Consider the following 16,119-nt stretch of genomic DNA (forward strand, 5'->3'; position numbering starts at 1 on the left):
TTTATCAGACTTAGAACCATTTTCAAACATAACTATGGAACAAAATATAAATATAATCAAAGATAATAGAAATTTCTTAGTAGTTGATTATAAAATCTTAAAAAGGAGTAGATTTTTGAATGATCAGAGTAGATTATGTCTTAGTGAAAAACTGAAAGTTTGAAACTTATAAATGTTAAACCAAAATCAGAAAACCTTTCATCTTGGAATAGGCGCCTATATTAATAAATAAATTAAAAAATAATTAAAACTAGGTTACATAAAAAGAATGAGAAAGAAGGTGTCTAAATACTTATTGAAAAAAAAACAAAATAATTTTCTGATAGGGGTGAATATGGAGGATGTGGTGTAAGTCCATGAACAATAAGAGCTTTAATAAATATGGATAGTTGCTAATGTAAATATAAGAAGATTCTAAAAGAGTAAGGAGATTACTAATCATCTAATGAGTTTTTATTGTGCAAAACACAACCATTTCTGTGTAGGTAAATTGGATATATGTTCATGCAATTATATAATAAAAAATCTTGTTATTGAAAATTTATACAAATTGTCAAAAAAAAAAACTTGTAGGGAAGGTATACAAAATTTTAATTATCTGACAAAAAGTGCAAATAAGCAAGAAAAATCTTATTCCATGGAGTTTTAAAGAATGCAATTCTTTTCATCAGAGGTTTGCAAAATATACAATAAATTGTACAGGTTAATGCTTTAAAGGAAACTAACAATATGAAATTAATCATACATCAAAAAAGTTATTTAACAGTTAGTGACAGTTTATAGAGATTCAATGAGATTAAGAAAGCAAGAAACGAGAAAAAGGGAGAAAAAGGATATGGTAAAATCCAGAACATGATGAATACGGAATGACTCCATTGAAAATCCATTGGTAATCCATCAGAAAACAGAATTATAAATGTCCAGGGTAAATTACAGCTTCCAGAAAAAAACCATCAGATCATGGAGAAGTGAAGTTGTGTTTTTTGGGGGGTTTTTTAAGTAACGGATAAAGCAAATGGAAGCGGAGATTCAAATTGAAATTGAAAAATGAGGTGGTAAGAAAAAGAGAGGAAAATAGAAAAGAGACATGATAACAGAGAAGAAGAAGAAAGAATATTAAGAAGTAAAAAAGGGGAGAAAGAGAGACAAAGTTGAGAGAGGAGAAAAGTAGGAAAGGTGGCAGATAGAGAACCATGTTTCTAAATCTATTTTTAGAACAGATAAATATAGGTCAGTTGAAATCAATTTGACCCATACAGGAACATAATTGAGTAAGGTTGATGATTCAGATTTATTTATTTATTTTAAGTTTGGAAAGAAGTTAAAATGGGCGAGGGGTTTACTAATAAGTAATGGTTTAATAAATTAATGTATAATTACAAGTTTATTTTAGTTTTAATTTTAATTTATTTTATTTTTATATATGTATGTATATGTATGTATAAATGCATATACACACATATATTAAAATAATGTAAAATCATACAAGTTACACTAAAGGAGGCGACTCACTCACAAGCAATAAGGACACACACACACACACACACATGTAATAAGACTTAGATACATATATACATACATGCACTCACACATTACGTATAAAAACAGGCATACGTATATGCAGATATAATGCCATTGTTAGTATAGTTTAGTCTCACAAAAGAAAAGGTACAGAAGAAATCTCTTCTATTAAGTAAATTTATAGCCAACTATTTAAGAGGTGTGCTAAGCAATTTTGAATTGGTTATATTTTAATTTTTTTATGTTTATGGAATTGATTAAGTTGATACTTTACAGGGAAATAATTATACTTATAGCTTCAGATATGCAAAGGTGACAAGACTTAAAACCTGGAGTGTAAGACTTTCACTTTTTAAAAAAGCCCAATTTATAGAGAAAAGAGTGTTTTAAGATTTAAGTTTTTCAATTAAAGTGCTAAGGGAAGTTCATTATTAAAGGAAGACACCAAGCCCATGCATATGTCTGTCCAATTCCTTACAGTAGAGTGGGAGATAACCAGGCATATTAAAGTGGTTAGAGGGAATGGAGGAGTGAAGGTTAGTTTCACTTAATGCTAAGTTAGTTCTAAGCCCGCGGATATTAGTAAATGCAAGCCTCAAGGGAGGAGGCAGGTTGGTTTTCTTTGAGTTTGATCCTGGTTTAAACGTAACTTTTGCTTGAGCTGTCATTTCATTTTATTTAAAAGTTTCAGTTAGGGTGAGTGAGTGAGGGGATGCTGGACAAGTAGTTGTGCAGAATACCAGACATGCAATAAAAGTAGACCATCAGCTGTCCTCACCCACAGGATTGTGGCCTCAGGAAAACCCACCGGGGATGAGTGCAGGGTCCCTTTCCATGCGCGACATGGCACTACAAACATCCCAATATTTTACAACTGTTGATGGAGCAGCCGCTCTATGTGCTACCAAAAAGTTAGGGCACCTGTACTATCAGTCGGAAACATCAGCCAGGAACTGTTAATCCGGTACCTTCAATCCATTAGGCAAAGCCAGCCCAGTCCAACTGCACGACATATATGGCACTGAAGCACCCCACTGTGTCCAGTTTAGGGGGATGGGATGTGGCGGGAGTGGGGAAAAGTTCATTGCCCTAGTCAGGAAACAAGGTCAACCACTAGGTGATTTAGACGAGTCCCTGTGATAGTACCTCTACGCCTGGCCAATAGGCAAAGAAGGAGTATGAAAGCCGGATGATAGACAGAGCCTATCTCCTCCTTAAGCAGTTTAGGTTTGCCAACCGGTGGTTTGTTTGAGTCACCAGCTTTAGGAAGGTTGTCGTCCAGGACTGAAGAGACCTCCCTTCCCTAGGTTTAGCTTCAGAGTTTTCTTTCTCCTAGACGGATGACCTGGGAAGATCTACGGGTCCATCAGCTCCGAGGAGGTTCGCCCCGCGCCTGGGTCCTAATCCAGCTATTTCTGCGACCCCCGCATGGGTAGTTAATATTAATTGGTTATTTAGGTTAATATCTCCTGAGAAAATCGGGTATTTAGGTTAACTTCTACAGAAAATTTTCACTCCTCAAACGTGGTTAAAAAAGGACATTACTATGCTTTCCATTTTCATTTTTACTGGGAGAGGGTATAGGTAAAAATTCATCCAGTGGAAGCAGCTAAATTTGCAACAGAATTGGATTGAGGGAGACGAGTTAATGTATGGTTAGATATAATTTTGTAAGTTTAGGAATGTATGGTTAGATATGGTTTAGCAAGTTTAGGAATGTATGGTTAGATATGGTTTAGTAAGTTTAGGAATGTATGGTTATATATGGTTTAGTAAGTTTAGGATTAGGATAAAGTGTTAAAGTATGATTTACTTGCTATTAGAAATTATGATTTGGTGCCCAAACCGAATATTTAGTATAACTGAAAGATAAGATATATGCTCAGTATAGATACAAGAGAACATTTGATATGGAGTACAGTTATACCTGATAGATATGGGTTATTGCATATTCTTTAAGTATAGTTAAATATAGATGGATGGATAAGTAGTATTGTATACGAATGCATGGAATTTTAGACAATTTGAGTAAGTTGCTTTCAGACTTCAACGAAGGAGGATGACTTCGCCTTTCTCTTAATATCCGGAAGTTTGTATTTTAATGAGTACCGGTTTAGTTTGTGTAATAATTATTGCAATACTATCTCTTAACAAAGAGATATTAACGGTTGCTGTTCATTATAGATTACTTTAAGTCTATGTATAGGACTATGGCTAGTAAGTATTTACTTAGAAGCTTAGTTATGGGTTAGGAGTATGCCTAGGAAATCTTTAGGTATTAATAGGTATTGATTTACGAGTCTGTTAGGGTCAAGGGCGGAGAGCAAGGACCCCTCTAAGTTACGTGAAACGGATTAGGTTTAGTGGCAACTTGGGAAATAGAGCAGTTTGATTTGTTAGTGATCAGGAGAAAGAGAATTTAAGTAAAAAATAAAAAGGTTTGTCATGCAAAACAGACAAGGCAGTCATCTTGGAGGTAAAGTATCTATAGGATGTACTTAGTATACAAGCAGCGGTATTTTGCAGTTTTGAGAGGAATTATAGGTACAATAGTTTAATGGTTTATTTACCAGTCCGTAGTCTAGGTCAGGGACGAAGCACTTCTAATATTGTAACTGGGTTTATCTAATTTTAAAAGTAGTTGAATAGAGTATTATGAGGTGTTCTACTTAGCTTAAGGATAGAATGAAAGTTTTAGGTAATATTCAACGTGATATAAGGAATTTCATGAGGATTAGATATATGATCACTGGATGTTGAACTGCTCAGGAGAATTCTTGTATCTATTCAGAAGGATGTCTTGGTGATATAAGATTTGAGAAATTAAGAGTCTGAGGATACAGGAAGTTGTGAGCTGATGAGGATTCAGTATAGGCGATTATATATAGGTAGCAAAGGTGGTTTAGTTTAGTACACACGTATTGTACATATAAAGTATACTGCTTCAGTTCTATCCTCTATCGTAAAAGAAAATCCGTTTGTATTTCGGTTGGCAATTTTGTCAAGAGAGGAAATTTAAAACAGCTTATCTAATTTTTGATGATATCAGTTTACAGACAATTGTATAGTCTGATAAATTGTTGTGTAAGACATAGGAGTCCCTCATCTTGGTATTTTGATGAAATGATGGATCAAGAGCATAGGTTCGGAACAGGTGTCCGGAGAGGAAATGGCAGTGTACAAGGTAGGGGGGGGTCACTGATATCTTATTAACGTTATTTTATCTATCTTTTTTTCCTATTAAAAAAAAAAGAAAAAAAAATTTTTCCTTTCGATGGCTGATTATATTAAGTATCGTACTTAAATAAAGTTTTCATGTCCTCTAAATAAATTAGCATAATTTCTTTTTTTTTTTTTTACCGAGTTTGTCTTTACTATAGCATTGACTTATTATTTAAGTGAGATGGGATTGTAAACTGCGAAATGGTCTGTTTAAGTGGAGAAAAATTATCGGTTACAATATGCCTGGAAATATAAAGAATATTTGCTTAATTACATGCGAAACAATTAAAAATTTTACTTAGCTTTTGTTTTTGTTTTATTTTTTTGGACATTCGAGACTAAAATCACGGTGGCCGTTACCCTTGGCCTCGTCAGTCGAATGGCATTTGTGATACCGAGATGGTATCTATTCAGGAGGGAGTAGGTGGGTGGGCTGATTTAGGGGAGGGGGGTCACTTAGTGAAAAGTCTTGCTTAAATGTAGGTATGAACAGAGCATTTTTAGAATACAGTTACAGATTTCGCCTTTATTATTTTTTAGGGATATTTTAGCATCGCCTCTTTTCAAGACTATATAATTTATTTGACTACCGTCGGCAAGTTCGACAAAATGACTTTAAGGATTAAAGTTTGAATCAAAATTAATAAAATCAGATTCCTTGGTAATAACGTGCGCTGTAGCACCACAGTCTACAAGGAGATTTTTACCATTTGTGGTATTGTCAAAGTTTCATGTGAATAGAAATGTATGTTCTTGTAGAATGTTAGTCACGCAAAAGCCAATCAGTCAGTCTGAAAATAGAAAGGAGATGATGTATTCCTACATCTCCCCCTGGCATTAAAGTTCCTTTAAGCCAGGTTTATTGTACGGCTGTAAATTTTTCAATGCTCACGGCATTTTGGGTCTGCCACCAGGTACATCAGCCGTGTTGGGGGTATTGCTGTCTGGGAGATAGTTCGGTATTGATGCGTTTGTCAGACCAGTCAGAGGCAAGTGTTGTGGTGAAACATTGTTGTTCCTCATTGGATGCTGGCTTCCGTCATGAGTTATTGCAGTTGGTATAGGGATTAAGCACCTTTTCAAGAATCGTCTATTCTGCAAAGAAACTCTCCCGGTGTGGTGCATTCGGATTCGTTATTGTCGATGTGGTAGAGCCTCGACGATAGTGCCTGATTTGAGCCACTTGGCCTTCTTCTTGCGCTCTTGAACCCACACGTGGGATCCGACTTCCAAGGGCAGCAAAGTTTTTACATTAGTATTGTATTGCTTTCTCAAGGCCTGATCACGGACAGCGAATATCTACTCGCGTTGTTCAGCAGAAATTATCCGATTGCGATGGACCTGGTAATGTTGGGGGTTTGAAGGGATACTGTCCCTCAATTTTCGATGAAACAGAATCTGTGCAGAACTTAATCCTATCTCCGGTATAGGTGTGTTTCTCTATTGAAGGATGGCACAAGCCGCTTTGTCATTATTGAGACTGCCGTTGATCGATATATTGTTGTGAATGATACGTTTTGCAGCCTTGACTGCCAATTCAGCTCGTCCGTTTGACTGTGGGTACGCAGCAGACGATATTTTGTGTTGAACGCCCCATAGCAGCAAGAAATCATCAAAAGCAGCAGATTGGAATTGAGGTCCTCCATCAGTACCGAGTTCTTTTGCCGCACCATAGGCTATAAAAAGTTCTCTGAAAATCTTGATGAGATGAGCCAAATTCATTTCTGATTTTCTGCAATGGTAGATACAAGGCCAGCAACTGAATCTGTCCACAAAAACGAGGTAGCTGAAGTCCCCGATTTCAGAGTAGTCGCTGCAAATTTTTTCAAATGGGAATGTAGGAGGATCGCAGAGGGACAGTGGTTCTGACGGTTGAGTAAGCGCATTTTCTGTACAATCCTTGCAATAGTCGCGGTGGTGCTGAATATTTTTGGTGATTTCTGGCCAATAAACAGAGGCTTTTATACGATTCTGCATGGCACTGACCCCCTGATTTGCAGAATGAAGATTCGTCAAAACTCTGTTGCGGAGAGCGCGAGGAATAATGACACGGTCTTCAAAAATAACAAGGTCATCTATGATAGACAATTTATCACAGACGTCTCGATATTCCCGAAGGTGAGAAGGTTCAACTAATGTCTGTTTCTTGGGAAAACTCTGCTGAATAATGTCGATGAGATCTTTTTATTGTGGGTCATTTCGTGCCGCAATGCTGACTTGTTCCACGGTGACGTGTGGCAGATTCTCAACAGCCATAACTGTCATTCACTTTGCCAGGCTTTGCAAATGTGATGATGCGCTGATTTCTCGATTGGTAGGCTGTCCCATGAAAATTGATTACACTGTGGAATGTTTGGAAGGAAAACGAGAAAGTGCATCTGGTGCGCGATTCCATTTGCCAGGAGAATGTATCATATCGAATCTCCATGGGAGGGTCAATTCTTTTAATGATTGAAGTCGCGGGTTTAAGATGCTTGAAAATTCCCTGTCCTTGAAGATTCCAAGTAATGGTTTGTGGTCAACACTTACTGTTAATTCCTTGCATCCCAGCGTGAACATTCTGGAGTGCGAGAGGCTCCAGGAAAGGGCCAATGCTTCGCCTTCTGTTGGGGCATAACGCGATTCTGCCGGTGTAGTAAAGCGTGATCCAGCAAAAACTATCCTCCAGCCGTCATTACAGTAGACAGGAGATATTGTCTGTCATGTGCAGTATTTCTGCAATAATACGTATCCTATCACAGTCTTGCTCCAATCTGATTGGATACAAGTTTTTCGTGAAACGTCAAATGAACCTACACTTTCTTTAACAAGTTGAATAATTTTGTACTTCGACTTTTCAAACAATTGTGAAAGGTTGTCATCACAATAGAATGTTTGGTGTGGTTTTATTAAATCCCGAAACGGTTGTAAAACGTCGCTGACGGAGAATGCCCACGCTACCTGGTTAACCAAACCAAGATCGAGCCCCAGTAATGTCAATTGGGGTCGGAAAATTTTTGATTGCAGATAACGTCTTCATGGGCAGCAGGGGCAACGCCATCTGGAGTAATCGAGAGGCCAGCAAAATCGACAGTGTGGCGTCCAAACTGAAACTTCCCGATATTAGCGACGATACTGTTCGTGTATAAGAATGTGAGGAAATCCCAAATACGATAAAAGTGATCCTCGATACACGCATCATAAAGCAAAACGTCATCAACGATTTTGAACTGTCGTGGTATGTCAGATAATAATTCATCATATCGACAGGTATATGCGTCGCCAGCAGCAAAAAAACCCTGAGGCATGCGTCGGTACATATATCAGCCCCATTCTGTAATGAATGTGGTCAAGGGTTGACTTTGGTCATCGAGGAGCACAGAATGGTAGCCATCGACGGCGTCGATCAGTTTTCCTCGTGTTTGCTGGCACTTGAGACGCAACGTGAAACGGGGATGACGTGTGGTGTGTTTCCCGCAATGCATGACTATTGAGTTGGCAGAAGTCCATGGTGCGTCGAGGTGATCCATCTGGTTTTGTTACTATGACCATCGGACTGCACCAAGTCACAGGAGTGCTAATAGGGACTGGTTTATCCAGCCCCGCTTTCACTTCTTTCTTCCAATGATGCGCAACTGGGATTGGAATGTGTCTGGCTTAGCATGGTCTTTAAGGTGGATAGAGACTGGTGGCATTGAAAGGGCTGTAAATGGAGCAGAAGTATTAAGTGTACTTAGGGAAAACTTTTTCTTGATATAGTTTTCCAGTTTCGGAATGTTGTCTTCGGTGGGAGAGAACGGTAGTTTTTCTGGACGTTTTGGTGGTGGACTTCATGCTGTGTTTGTTGAGGCGACGAGGACGGCAGGCTCTGGAGGTGCAGGAGTTTTCATAGGTTGCGGGTAGCACTTTGGGAGTATTCCCAAGTCCATGCAACCTTGTTTGCTGAAGAACAATTTTGCAATATTGTCAGCAATGTAGAGAGGCTGTGTTGTAAACCGACTCCTGAGAGTGAAAGTGATCGGCAGCCACCCCCAATTGACTAGCATGCCTCCACCAACTGCTCTGATCTTCTTGTAGCATGGGTGTAACTGTGATAGTTTAATCTTTAGAGCGGAGATATGCCGTGGCCCAGCAAGACAAATATTGGCACCACTGTCTGGAAAAACGGAAAGTTGCACTGCTTCCGCACCATTTAAGTTTGGTGTAAGTGTCATGGTAACTTCATCCACATTGGGTGTGGGCGAAATGAACTGTTTATGCTGCTCAGAGAATTTGACATGGGCGATGAGGCTACTTGCCCTACTAGTGCAGTAGCAAACATTGGTGTTGTGATTGAGCTTATGACAATTCATGCAGGTCTGGCCCCATGCTGGACAACTGGTGTGACGTGGTGGCTTTCCCAGTACACCATGAGATGATCTACCACAGCCGATGCAATTCTTTGTGGGCTGCTTGCAGCACTGTCTGCGATAATTGGAACTGCGGGTGGCATAGGTTTCAGACAATGTCTGTAGCTTGGCTTGATCGCGAAGGGCAGATTCAAAAGCCTCAGCATGGTTCACGATTTGGTCAATACTTTTCAACTGATTGGCTTTTGCGAGAATGTCTGTTTGCAGCAGTTGATTTGAAATACCCCATATAAATTGATCTTTGATGTTTTCATTAGCAACGTCACCCTGGCAATTTGGACAGGAAAATGCACAATCAATGGCAGCGGCACGAAGACGAGTAACAAACTGCTGGATGGTTTCATTGTCGTGCTGACAAAGATTGCTAACGGTCATTCTGTCTACTGCAGGGTTGGCGCGCTTGGTGACTAATGATTCCAAAATGTTAAACAAAGCCGCCTCCTCCAATTCAAAGAACGACGAATGTGAGCTGACAATCGCATTTTGTACAGTTTCATCGCAAGCGCTGTATAACTGAGCGGCGACTTGTGATGTAGGCAAGTTGGTAAGTTGCTTATATACATCCCAGTCAACACACAATTTTCGAAATTGTTGAGGCGTCATGTCTGCGGTGATCCTTGGAAGATGAGCTGTTGTAGTGGCCTTATAATTTGGTACAGGTGTCTGCTGCAGGACTGGGAGCGTTGCAGGAGCCTGAGAATATTTTACCGCATATTGCATGATTGCAAGGATATCCCCAATGGCTGTGATACCCATGCATCTTAAGTGCTCCGCTGTAACGCTCGAAATAGTATTTTCTGTCAGGTGGTTTTCCAGGAAGATCTTTGCATAACAGGCATGCTCACTTTTGGGAGTGCCTGCCTTGTCGAAAAATTCGATCCACGATGCCGAATCAATGAGCTGGCCCGGTGATCCTGTTCGTAGCGCAATGTAGAATAAGTTAGTCACGCAAAAGCCAATCAGTCAATCTGAAAATAGATAAGAGATGATGTATTCCTACAGTTCTTCCTCAAAGTTCTCACCATTTTTTACAGAGTCCATTTTAGAGCGTTTATATCGGCATTGGAAACTTTTGTGGTTGGGTCGTCCACAATTATAGCAGATAATTTTATTCTTTTTCTTGGGAAAATTACTTTTGGAGAATATGTTGCGGTGAGGTGCGTAATTTGGTGGTGTCTGCTTTCGAGAAACATTTTTGAACTTCATAATATTGCTGGAGTTATTATTGTCCACGAGCATACGATTAGTCTCTTCGTAACTGCACAATGCCACTTTAAATTCGCTGAAATTTATGGATTTGTCTTTCTGAGTTATAACAGTTGTAAATGGTTTAAAATCGGCTGGAAGTCCCTTGAGGGTCATAGATATCAACAAGCTATCGCTTATTATTTCACTTGAGAGTTTTAAGGCATTGACGGTTGTTTCTGCCCTTATAACGTAGTTGGTAATCGTTTCATCCTCGTTACGTTTCAGAGAGGTTAATTCTGTATATAGGGATATTATTTTCGGTTTCCTTTTTGATAAATAATGTTTTCTTAATATGTTCAATGCTTTCCTTTCATCATCCAATGCGTCTCTTATAATTAGAGACAGACTTCTATCGGCTAAACATTGAATCAGTTCTGCAAAAACAGTCGCGTTCTTTTCGAGAAATTCGGTGTCGTTTGGATTCTCTGTTGGAGATTGTATGACTTTGTGTAGTTTTCGAATCCTTAGATATCCCAGAAATTTTACCTGCCACAATTCGAATTTAGATTCCGATCCGTCAAAGAAAAGACGGTGGCTGGGCCCATAACCTGTTAAGTTCTGAGATATTGTGTTGAACAAAGATGGCGGCATAGTTCAGATCAGTAACCAAGATGGCGGCCAAGAATCAAATGCGGTTTGTGGCGTAGTTAACGGCGAACTGATTGAATCCAAAATTCGACAATTTTTATAATAATTTTGAAAGGTTTTCATTGGTTGTTTAGCTCAGCCGGTGATTATAAAAATGATTGGCGAATCCATTCGTCTCATACCCCCATTAGGAGTGAAAAACATTTTACATGTATAATTTAGTTTAATGGAAAGAAGTCCAACAGTGCTCAATTATTTAATAATAAGAGCATATATGTATTAATGATGTTACAGAAGATTTTGTGTATATTTAGTCTAAGATTTAACATTTATTAAAATAAATATTTTTATTTTAGTTGCATCTGGAATTTTTGTTTTTCATAAAAAATTTAAAGAACATACTGAATATTTTCCAGATTTTTTCCATTGAAATGTCATTTCGGTGATGTTAATACTTTAATAATTTAATAAAAATGTAATGTTATATTTTTTTAGCACTGAGAGAAACCATGTCAGATTTGATATAATCAACTTGAATTCTTCAAGCAATTGGTTTACTGGTAATTTCTCAGGTAAGAAAAAACAAAGAAGTATTTATTTTTTTCAAATTTATTTTCTTTATCTATAATCCTCTTTTTTCTTTACTCTTTCCCCTCTTATCAATTCATTATCTTACTCCCATTTTCTCTCTCTCTCGTACATTTTCTCTCTGTCTCTCTCTCTCACATACACACTTGTCTTTCTTTTCTTTCACCTCTTTTGCTCTCCCCCCTCTTTATTTCTATCTGACTTGTTAGTCTTTCTCTCTTTTTCATTTCTCACTTCTTTTTTTCACTCTACTACTTTTATATCTCGTCTCTCATCTCTTTTTTTTTCCAACTCAAGAACTCTTTTCTACCTCTTTTCTCTCATTCCTCTGCATAACATTCACATCTCATTAACAACTCGTCAAACTTCATATTTAAAAAATTTTTCTTTTTTTACTGAAAAAATATATGCCTCCTACATTACATTGTTGCACAAGTTTTGGTGCTAATCTAAACTACAAAGTCAAGTTTGAACGTAAAACCTTTTACCTTTGAGAAACTTATGAGCACACCTCTATTCTGCTTTTCATTGACAATTTTGCAAATTGGAACTCATACTGATTCTTATTGACTTGCATTGTCCTCACTTAATTGTAAGTGCAGAGTGATGCTAGTTATAGATGTGAAAATGAATAATGGACTGCAATATGGAAATGGGTGATACAGCACCAAATCAACTTCAAAATAAGACATTCAATTACACAATGCAAACAACAGATCAAAGGTGATTATTGTTGTCATTTTTATGCTATTATTCAAAGCATGTTGTTAAATACATGGATTAAACATGCGGTCCTATAATCTGCATTAGCTTGACAATGCAAACTATATGATCACAAAGAATAACACATTGTGTAGTTTCTTTATGTTATCTTGAATGTTTTAATAATGGTAGCTGTTGGTAACTCAATAGAAGAGGGAGAACAAGTGACTCTTTTCATTAAATCACAATTTCTATTGTCCTCTCGATATTGATCACAGGTGATTTCTTGGCAACTTTCATGACTTCTTCAACTGCCTAAACCACCATATTTAGCTTTTTACCAGAAATCAAACACTTTCATATTCATTTAACATGTGTTTTACATGCTGGCATGCGTTAGACGGATTAAAGAAATTGACTCCTAAAATAAACTATCTCTGGCCAGGTCTTTATCCCTCTTACCTCAACTGTTCTACACTTAGTAACTCTCTACTGGAAATAAGGAAATTATTCAGCATCTCTCCAAGAATTGATTGCCAGATTGTCTATCTGAGACAGGCTCGAAGGTGTAGTAAACTGCAAGCTAAATGCACCCAACGGGATAGACACTGAGAGAGGTAACAGGCGAGCGAGAAAAGAGGTACTGGTGGGGCGGACGACAGGCATAGAAAAAAAACAGTTGTAAACAAAAGAAAAAGAAAAAAATGGTAAGTGGTAATTGTAAAGGATACTTCTTTTGGCCAAGAGAGTTGTAAACGCTAATTGACCATGACAGCCCAATACGTGAGTGGAAGTACCAATGAAATTCCAATTTACAAAGCAACCATTGTTAGCTGCTCCCTGGTGGGTAAGTGGCCTCTATTGAAAAGACACGTGGCCTTTGTGGAATTGGATTTGGTTCATTTTTATGATCCCTCAAAGTTAATTGAACGAGACCATTCTGGTTTTAATGGCCTGTCAAATTCCATTAGGCACACGCCAGCTGAGATTGGGGGTCTGCCTATTCTGCTCGATTGCCAACAGAAGAAGAAGAAACAGACCCTTTTTGGGGCATAGGCCGCCTGGTGAAGATTTGAGTGACAGTGGTTCCGGCATCCTGATTGGCTAAAGGGCCGAATGAGAGAAAAAGAAGATATAGCTCCCGCCCCCACAATATAAGCAGCGAGTTTTGAGCGCAAGACACAGAGACAGACAGACACAGAGAGAGATCTGCTCCCCTGGGCTCGAACGAGCAAAAAAGCCGACTGCCTCATCGATTGACCCTGTCACGTAGCTATTTAGTTTTTATCGAAAAAGAAAGAACTTTGCAGTTAACAAACGGCCAGTCCCTAACTTAATAGCGAAGTACGAAACGACGATTGTAACCTTTTATGAATAACAAGGAATTTTGAATCAGAAAAAAAAACAAATATTGACTTGTCTTTTTTTAATTTGTTTTGCATGATTGCAGAAACGCTTGACGAGTCTCTTTCAGGTACTGGCTGCTGACATTCTCATCAAGGAGACACGGAGACCAACGATCGGGGAGCGTTCCACCACTAGACGACACGCGGGTGACGTAAGTGTCACATATCAGCTTAATGAAGAAACTGTTTTTATTTATTCCAAACTACATTATATGTACGGCACAATTACGTTGACACACCAGTTCTCATTAGATCACTGAAATTAAACAACATTGAGCCTAGTCAGTACCAGATGGGTGACCGATTTGGGAATACCATGCAATGCATGTAGGAGGACATCGGCCCCTCCCTGCAAGAATTTTAAGAACCTAACGTCATCATCTCCCCTTACGGAGATATACATACGACTTGAGACCGCTTATGAATATCATATTCCCATGAAACTTTCTCCTTCAGAAGAAGCTAGTTTTCAAATCATATTTGAGTGTAAGATAAAGCCAACATAACTCAAGATGCACACGTGTGGGGGAAGGAGGTATCTCATATTTATATGTTGACAAAACTGATTGTTTATTTTTATTGCATTTCATCTCAAACAAAACACAGTGCCGCTTTGATGTAGGGGGCTACTATCTGGGACATAATTTGTAGGGAGCTGAGCAGCAAAATGTCTGTTTACTTGAACTTCTACATATCAGTACAGTCAGGGAAACGGGGACTCAGAAGGGAATTCCAAAGTCTAGCAGTCCTAAGAAACTATTAGAGTAGAAGGCTTCCTTGCATCTAGGGATTTTTACTATGTAGGGGTGAGATTTTTCCACTTGTCGGATTTATTTACGTCGAGGTGGTTCAAGGGCTTGTAGTTCGTTAGAGCATCTACCATTAAAATACTTGTAAAGGAGGCAGAAGGATGCAACATTTTGTCGATGGGACAACTTTTGAAGTCTAGCTAATAGTGTGGGACCTATTAGGTTGGCAACTCTCTTTTGAAGGAGAAACTAGTAGCAGATGATGCACCAGCCCAAATTGGCAACAACACTTCATACATGGGCGAATGATGGCCTTGTAAAGCTACAGGATACTCTCAGGCATAAGTAACTTTCTAGCACAGTAGAGAGAGCCCACCTTCTTCGCAGCAGCGTTAGCAATGCACTTAATGTATCTATTCCAATTTCTGTTCCCTGTGAACAAGGCGTCTGAACTAAGTATTTTCATGTAATATTATCATTTTTTTTTTTCTTTTTTTTTTTTCTATTATCATTATTACTATTAGTGATTGAAAAGGTTTCTTGTACTTATTAAAGAGATGTAGCTTAGTTTTGGCAGTATTGAATGTGACCATCCATTTTTGTGCCCATTCTACCACAAACAAGAGGTCTTCCTTTAGGGTTTTTGCTATTGCCTTGGATACATGTACATTCGTTTTCCCCTCATGTCTATTATAAAGTGTGGTGTCGTCATCAAATATACCCATCTCAGAGACAATTTTATCAAGGAAATCATTTATGAATATCAGGAATAATAAAGGTCTAAGGATTGATCCCTGAGGTACACCTGCAATTATATTTGCATCATATTGTTTTGACGTAAAACCATCGAAGACAACCTGGATTCTTTTCCTATTTAAGAATGATTTAATTATGTTAAATATTCATCCAGTAATATCATAGGATCTGCTCTTCATAAGAAGACCATTGTGCCATACCCTGTCAAAGTCCTTAGATATATCTAGGGCTAGTCGTAGCCTCCCCTGCTTTGTCCAGTGCATTGTATATATGTTCAAAGATTACACTTAGGATATCTGCAGTAGAACGGGCTTGTCTAAACCCATACTGTTTGTTAAACAGAAGTTTAGCAGCTGTGAGATGGTGGACTAGAGCTTGATTAATTATGGACACAAATATTTTGACAAAAAAAGGGAGGGGATTAATGGGGCAATAATTTAATGGGTTAGTTCTTTCACCAGAATTCTTGTAAACTGGTACCACAGAAGCAGTTTTCCAGCAGTCAGGAAAGCAAGATTCATTAAGGCATTTGTTGAAAAGAGAACTCAGCAGAGCATTTTTTTTAAAGTACACCTGGGATGAGATCAGATTCACATGCTTTTCAGGTGTCTACGTTTTTTATGACATCATGTACTTGAGACTGGTGATTTTCAGATCATCTAGTGTAGTTTCTATCCACAGAGGAAAATCTGGGAAGGAGTGGTTTGCTGGGTCCAAAGTAGAGTTGCAGACAAACCGCCGGGCAAACAGATTAGCCTTTTTGGTTTGTCATGCAAATAACTTCAATATTGTTGGATAGTGGGAGAATTGTTATTACACTGTTATAGATTTCCCAGAAGTCACGAGTTCCTAAATTCTGCACTTCAGTGTGTTTTCTGGTGGTTTCGGTATATTCTCTATGACTAGTTCCTTCTTACAATTACTTCTAGCTTCTATATACTTTTGTCTATT

The 16,119-nt window shown here is 38.2% G+C and overlaps 1 protein-coding gene across 6 annotated transcripts in view; it reads left to right on the plus strand.

Moving 5' to 3' along the window:
• The window catches only part of LOC145256384 (mitogen-activated protein kinase kinase kinase kinase 5-like), a 662,642-nt gene that overhangs the window by 598,683 nt on the left and 47,840 nt on the right, over window positions 1-16,119 (plus strand). For all 6 annotated transcript variants that reach the window (XM_080115226.1, XM_080115224.1, XM_080115227.1 and 3 more), the window contains one exon: window positions 11,463-11,539. In XM_080115226.1, the coding sequence (XP_079971352.1) occupies window positions 11,463-11,539 (77 nt within the window). The remainder of the gene's footprint in view (window positions 1-11,462; window positions 11,540-16,119) is intronic.

The sequence above is a fragment of the Euprymna scolopes genome, chromosome 32 (assembly GCF_053919585.1).
Source record: "Euprymna scolopes isolate OS-2025 chromosome 32, ASM5391958v1, whole genome shotgun sequence".
Taxonomy (NCBI): domain Eukaryota; kingdom Metazoa; phylum Mollusca; class Cephalopoda; order Sepiida; family Sepiolidae; genus Euprymna; species Euprymna scolopes.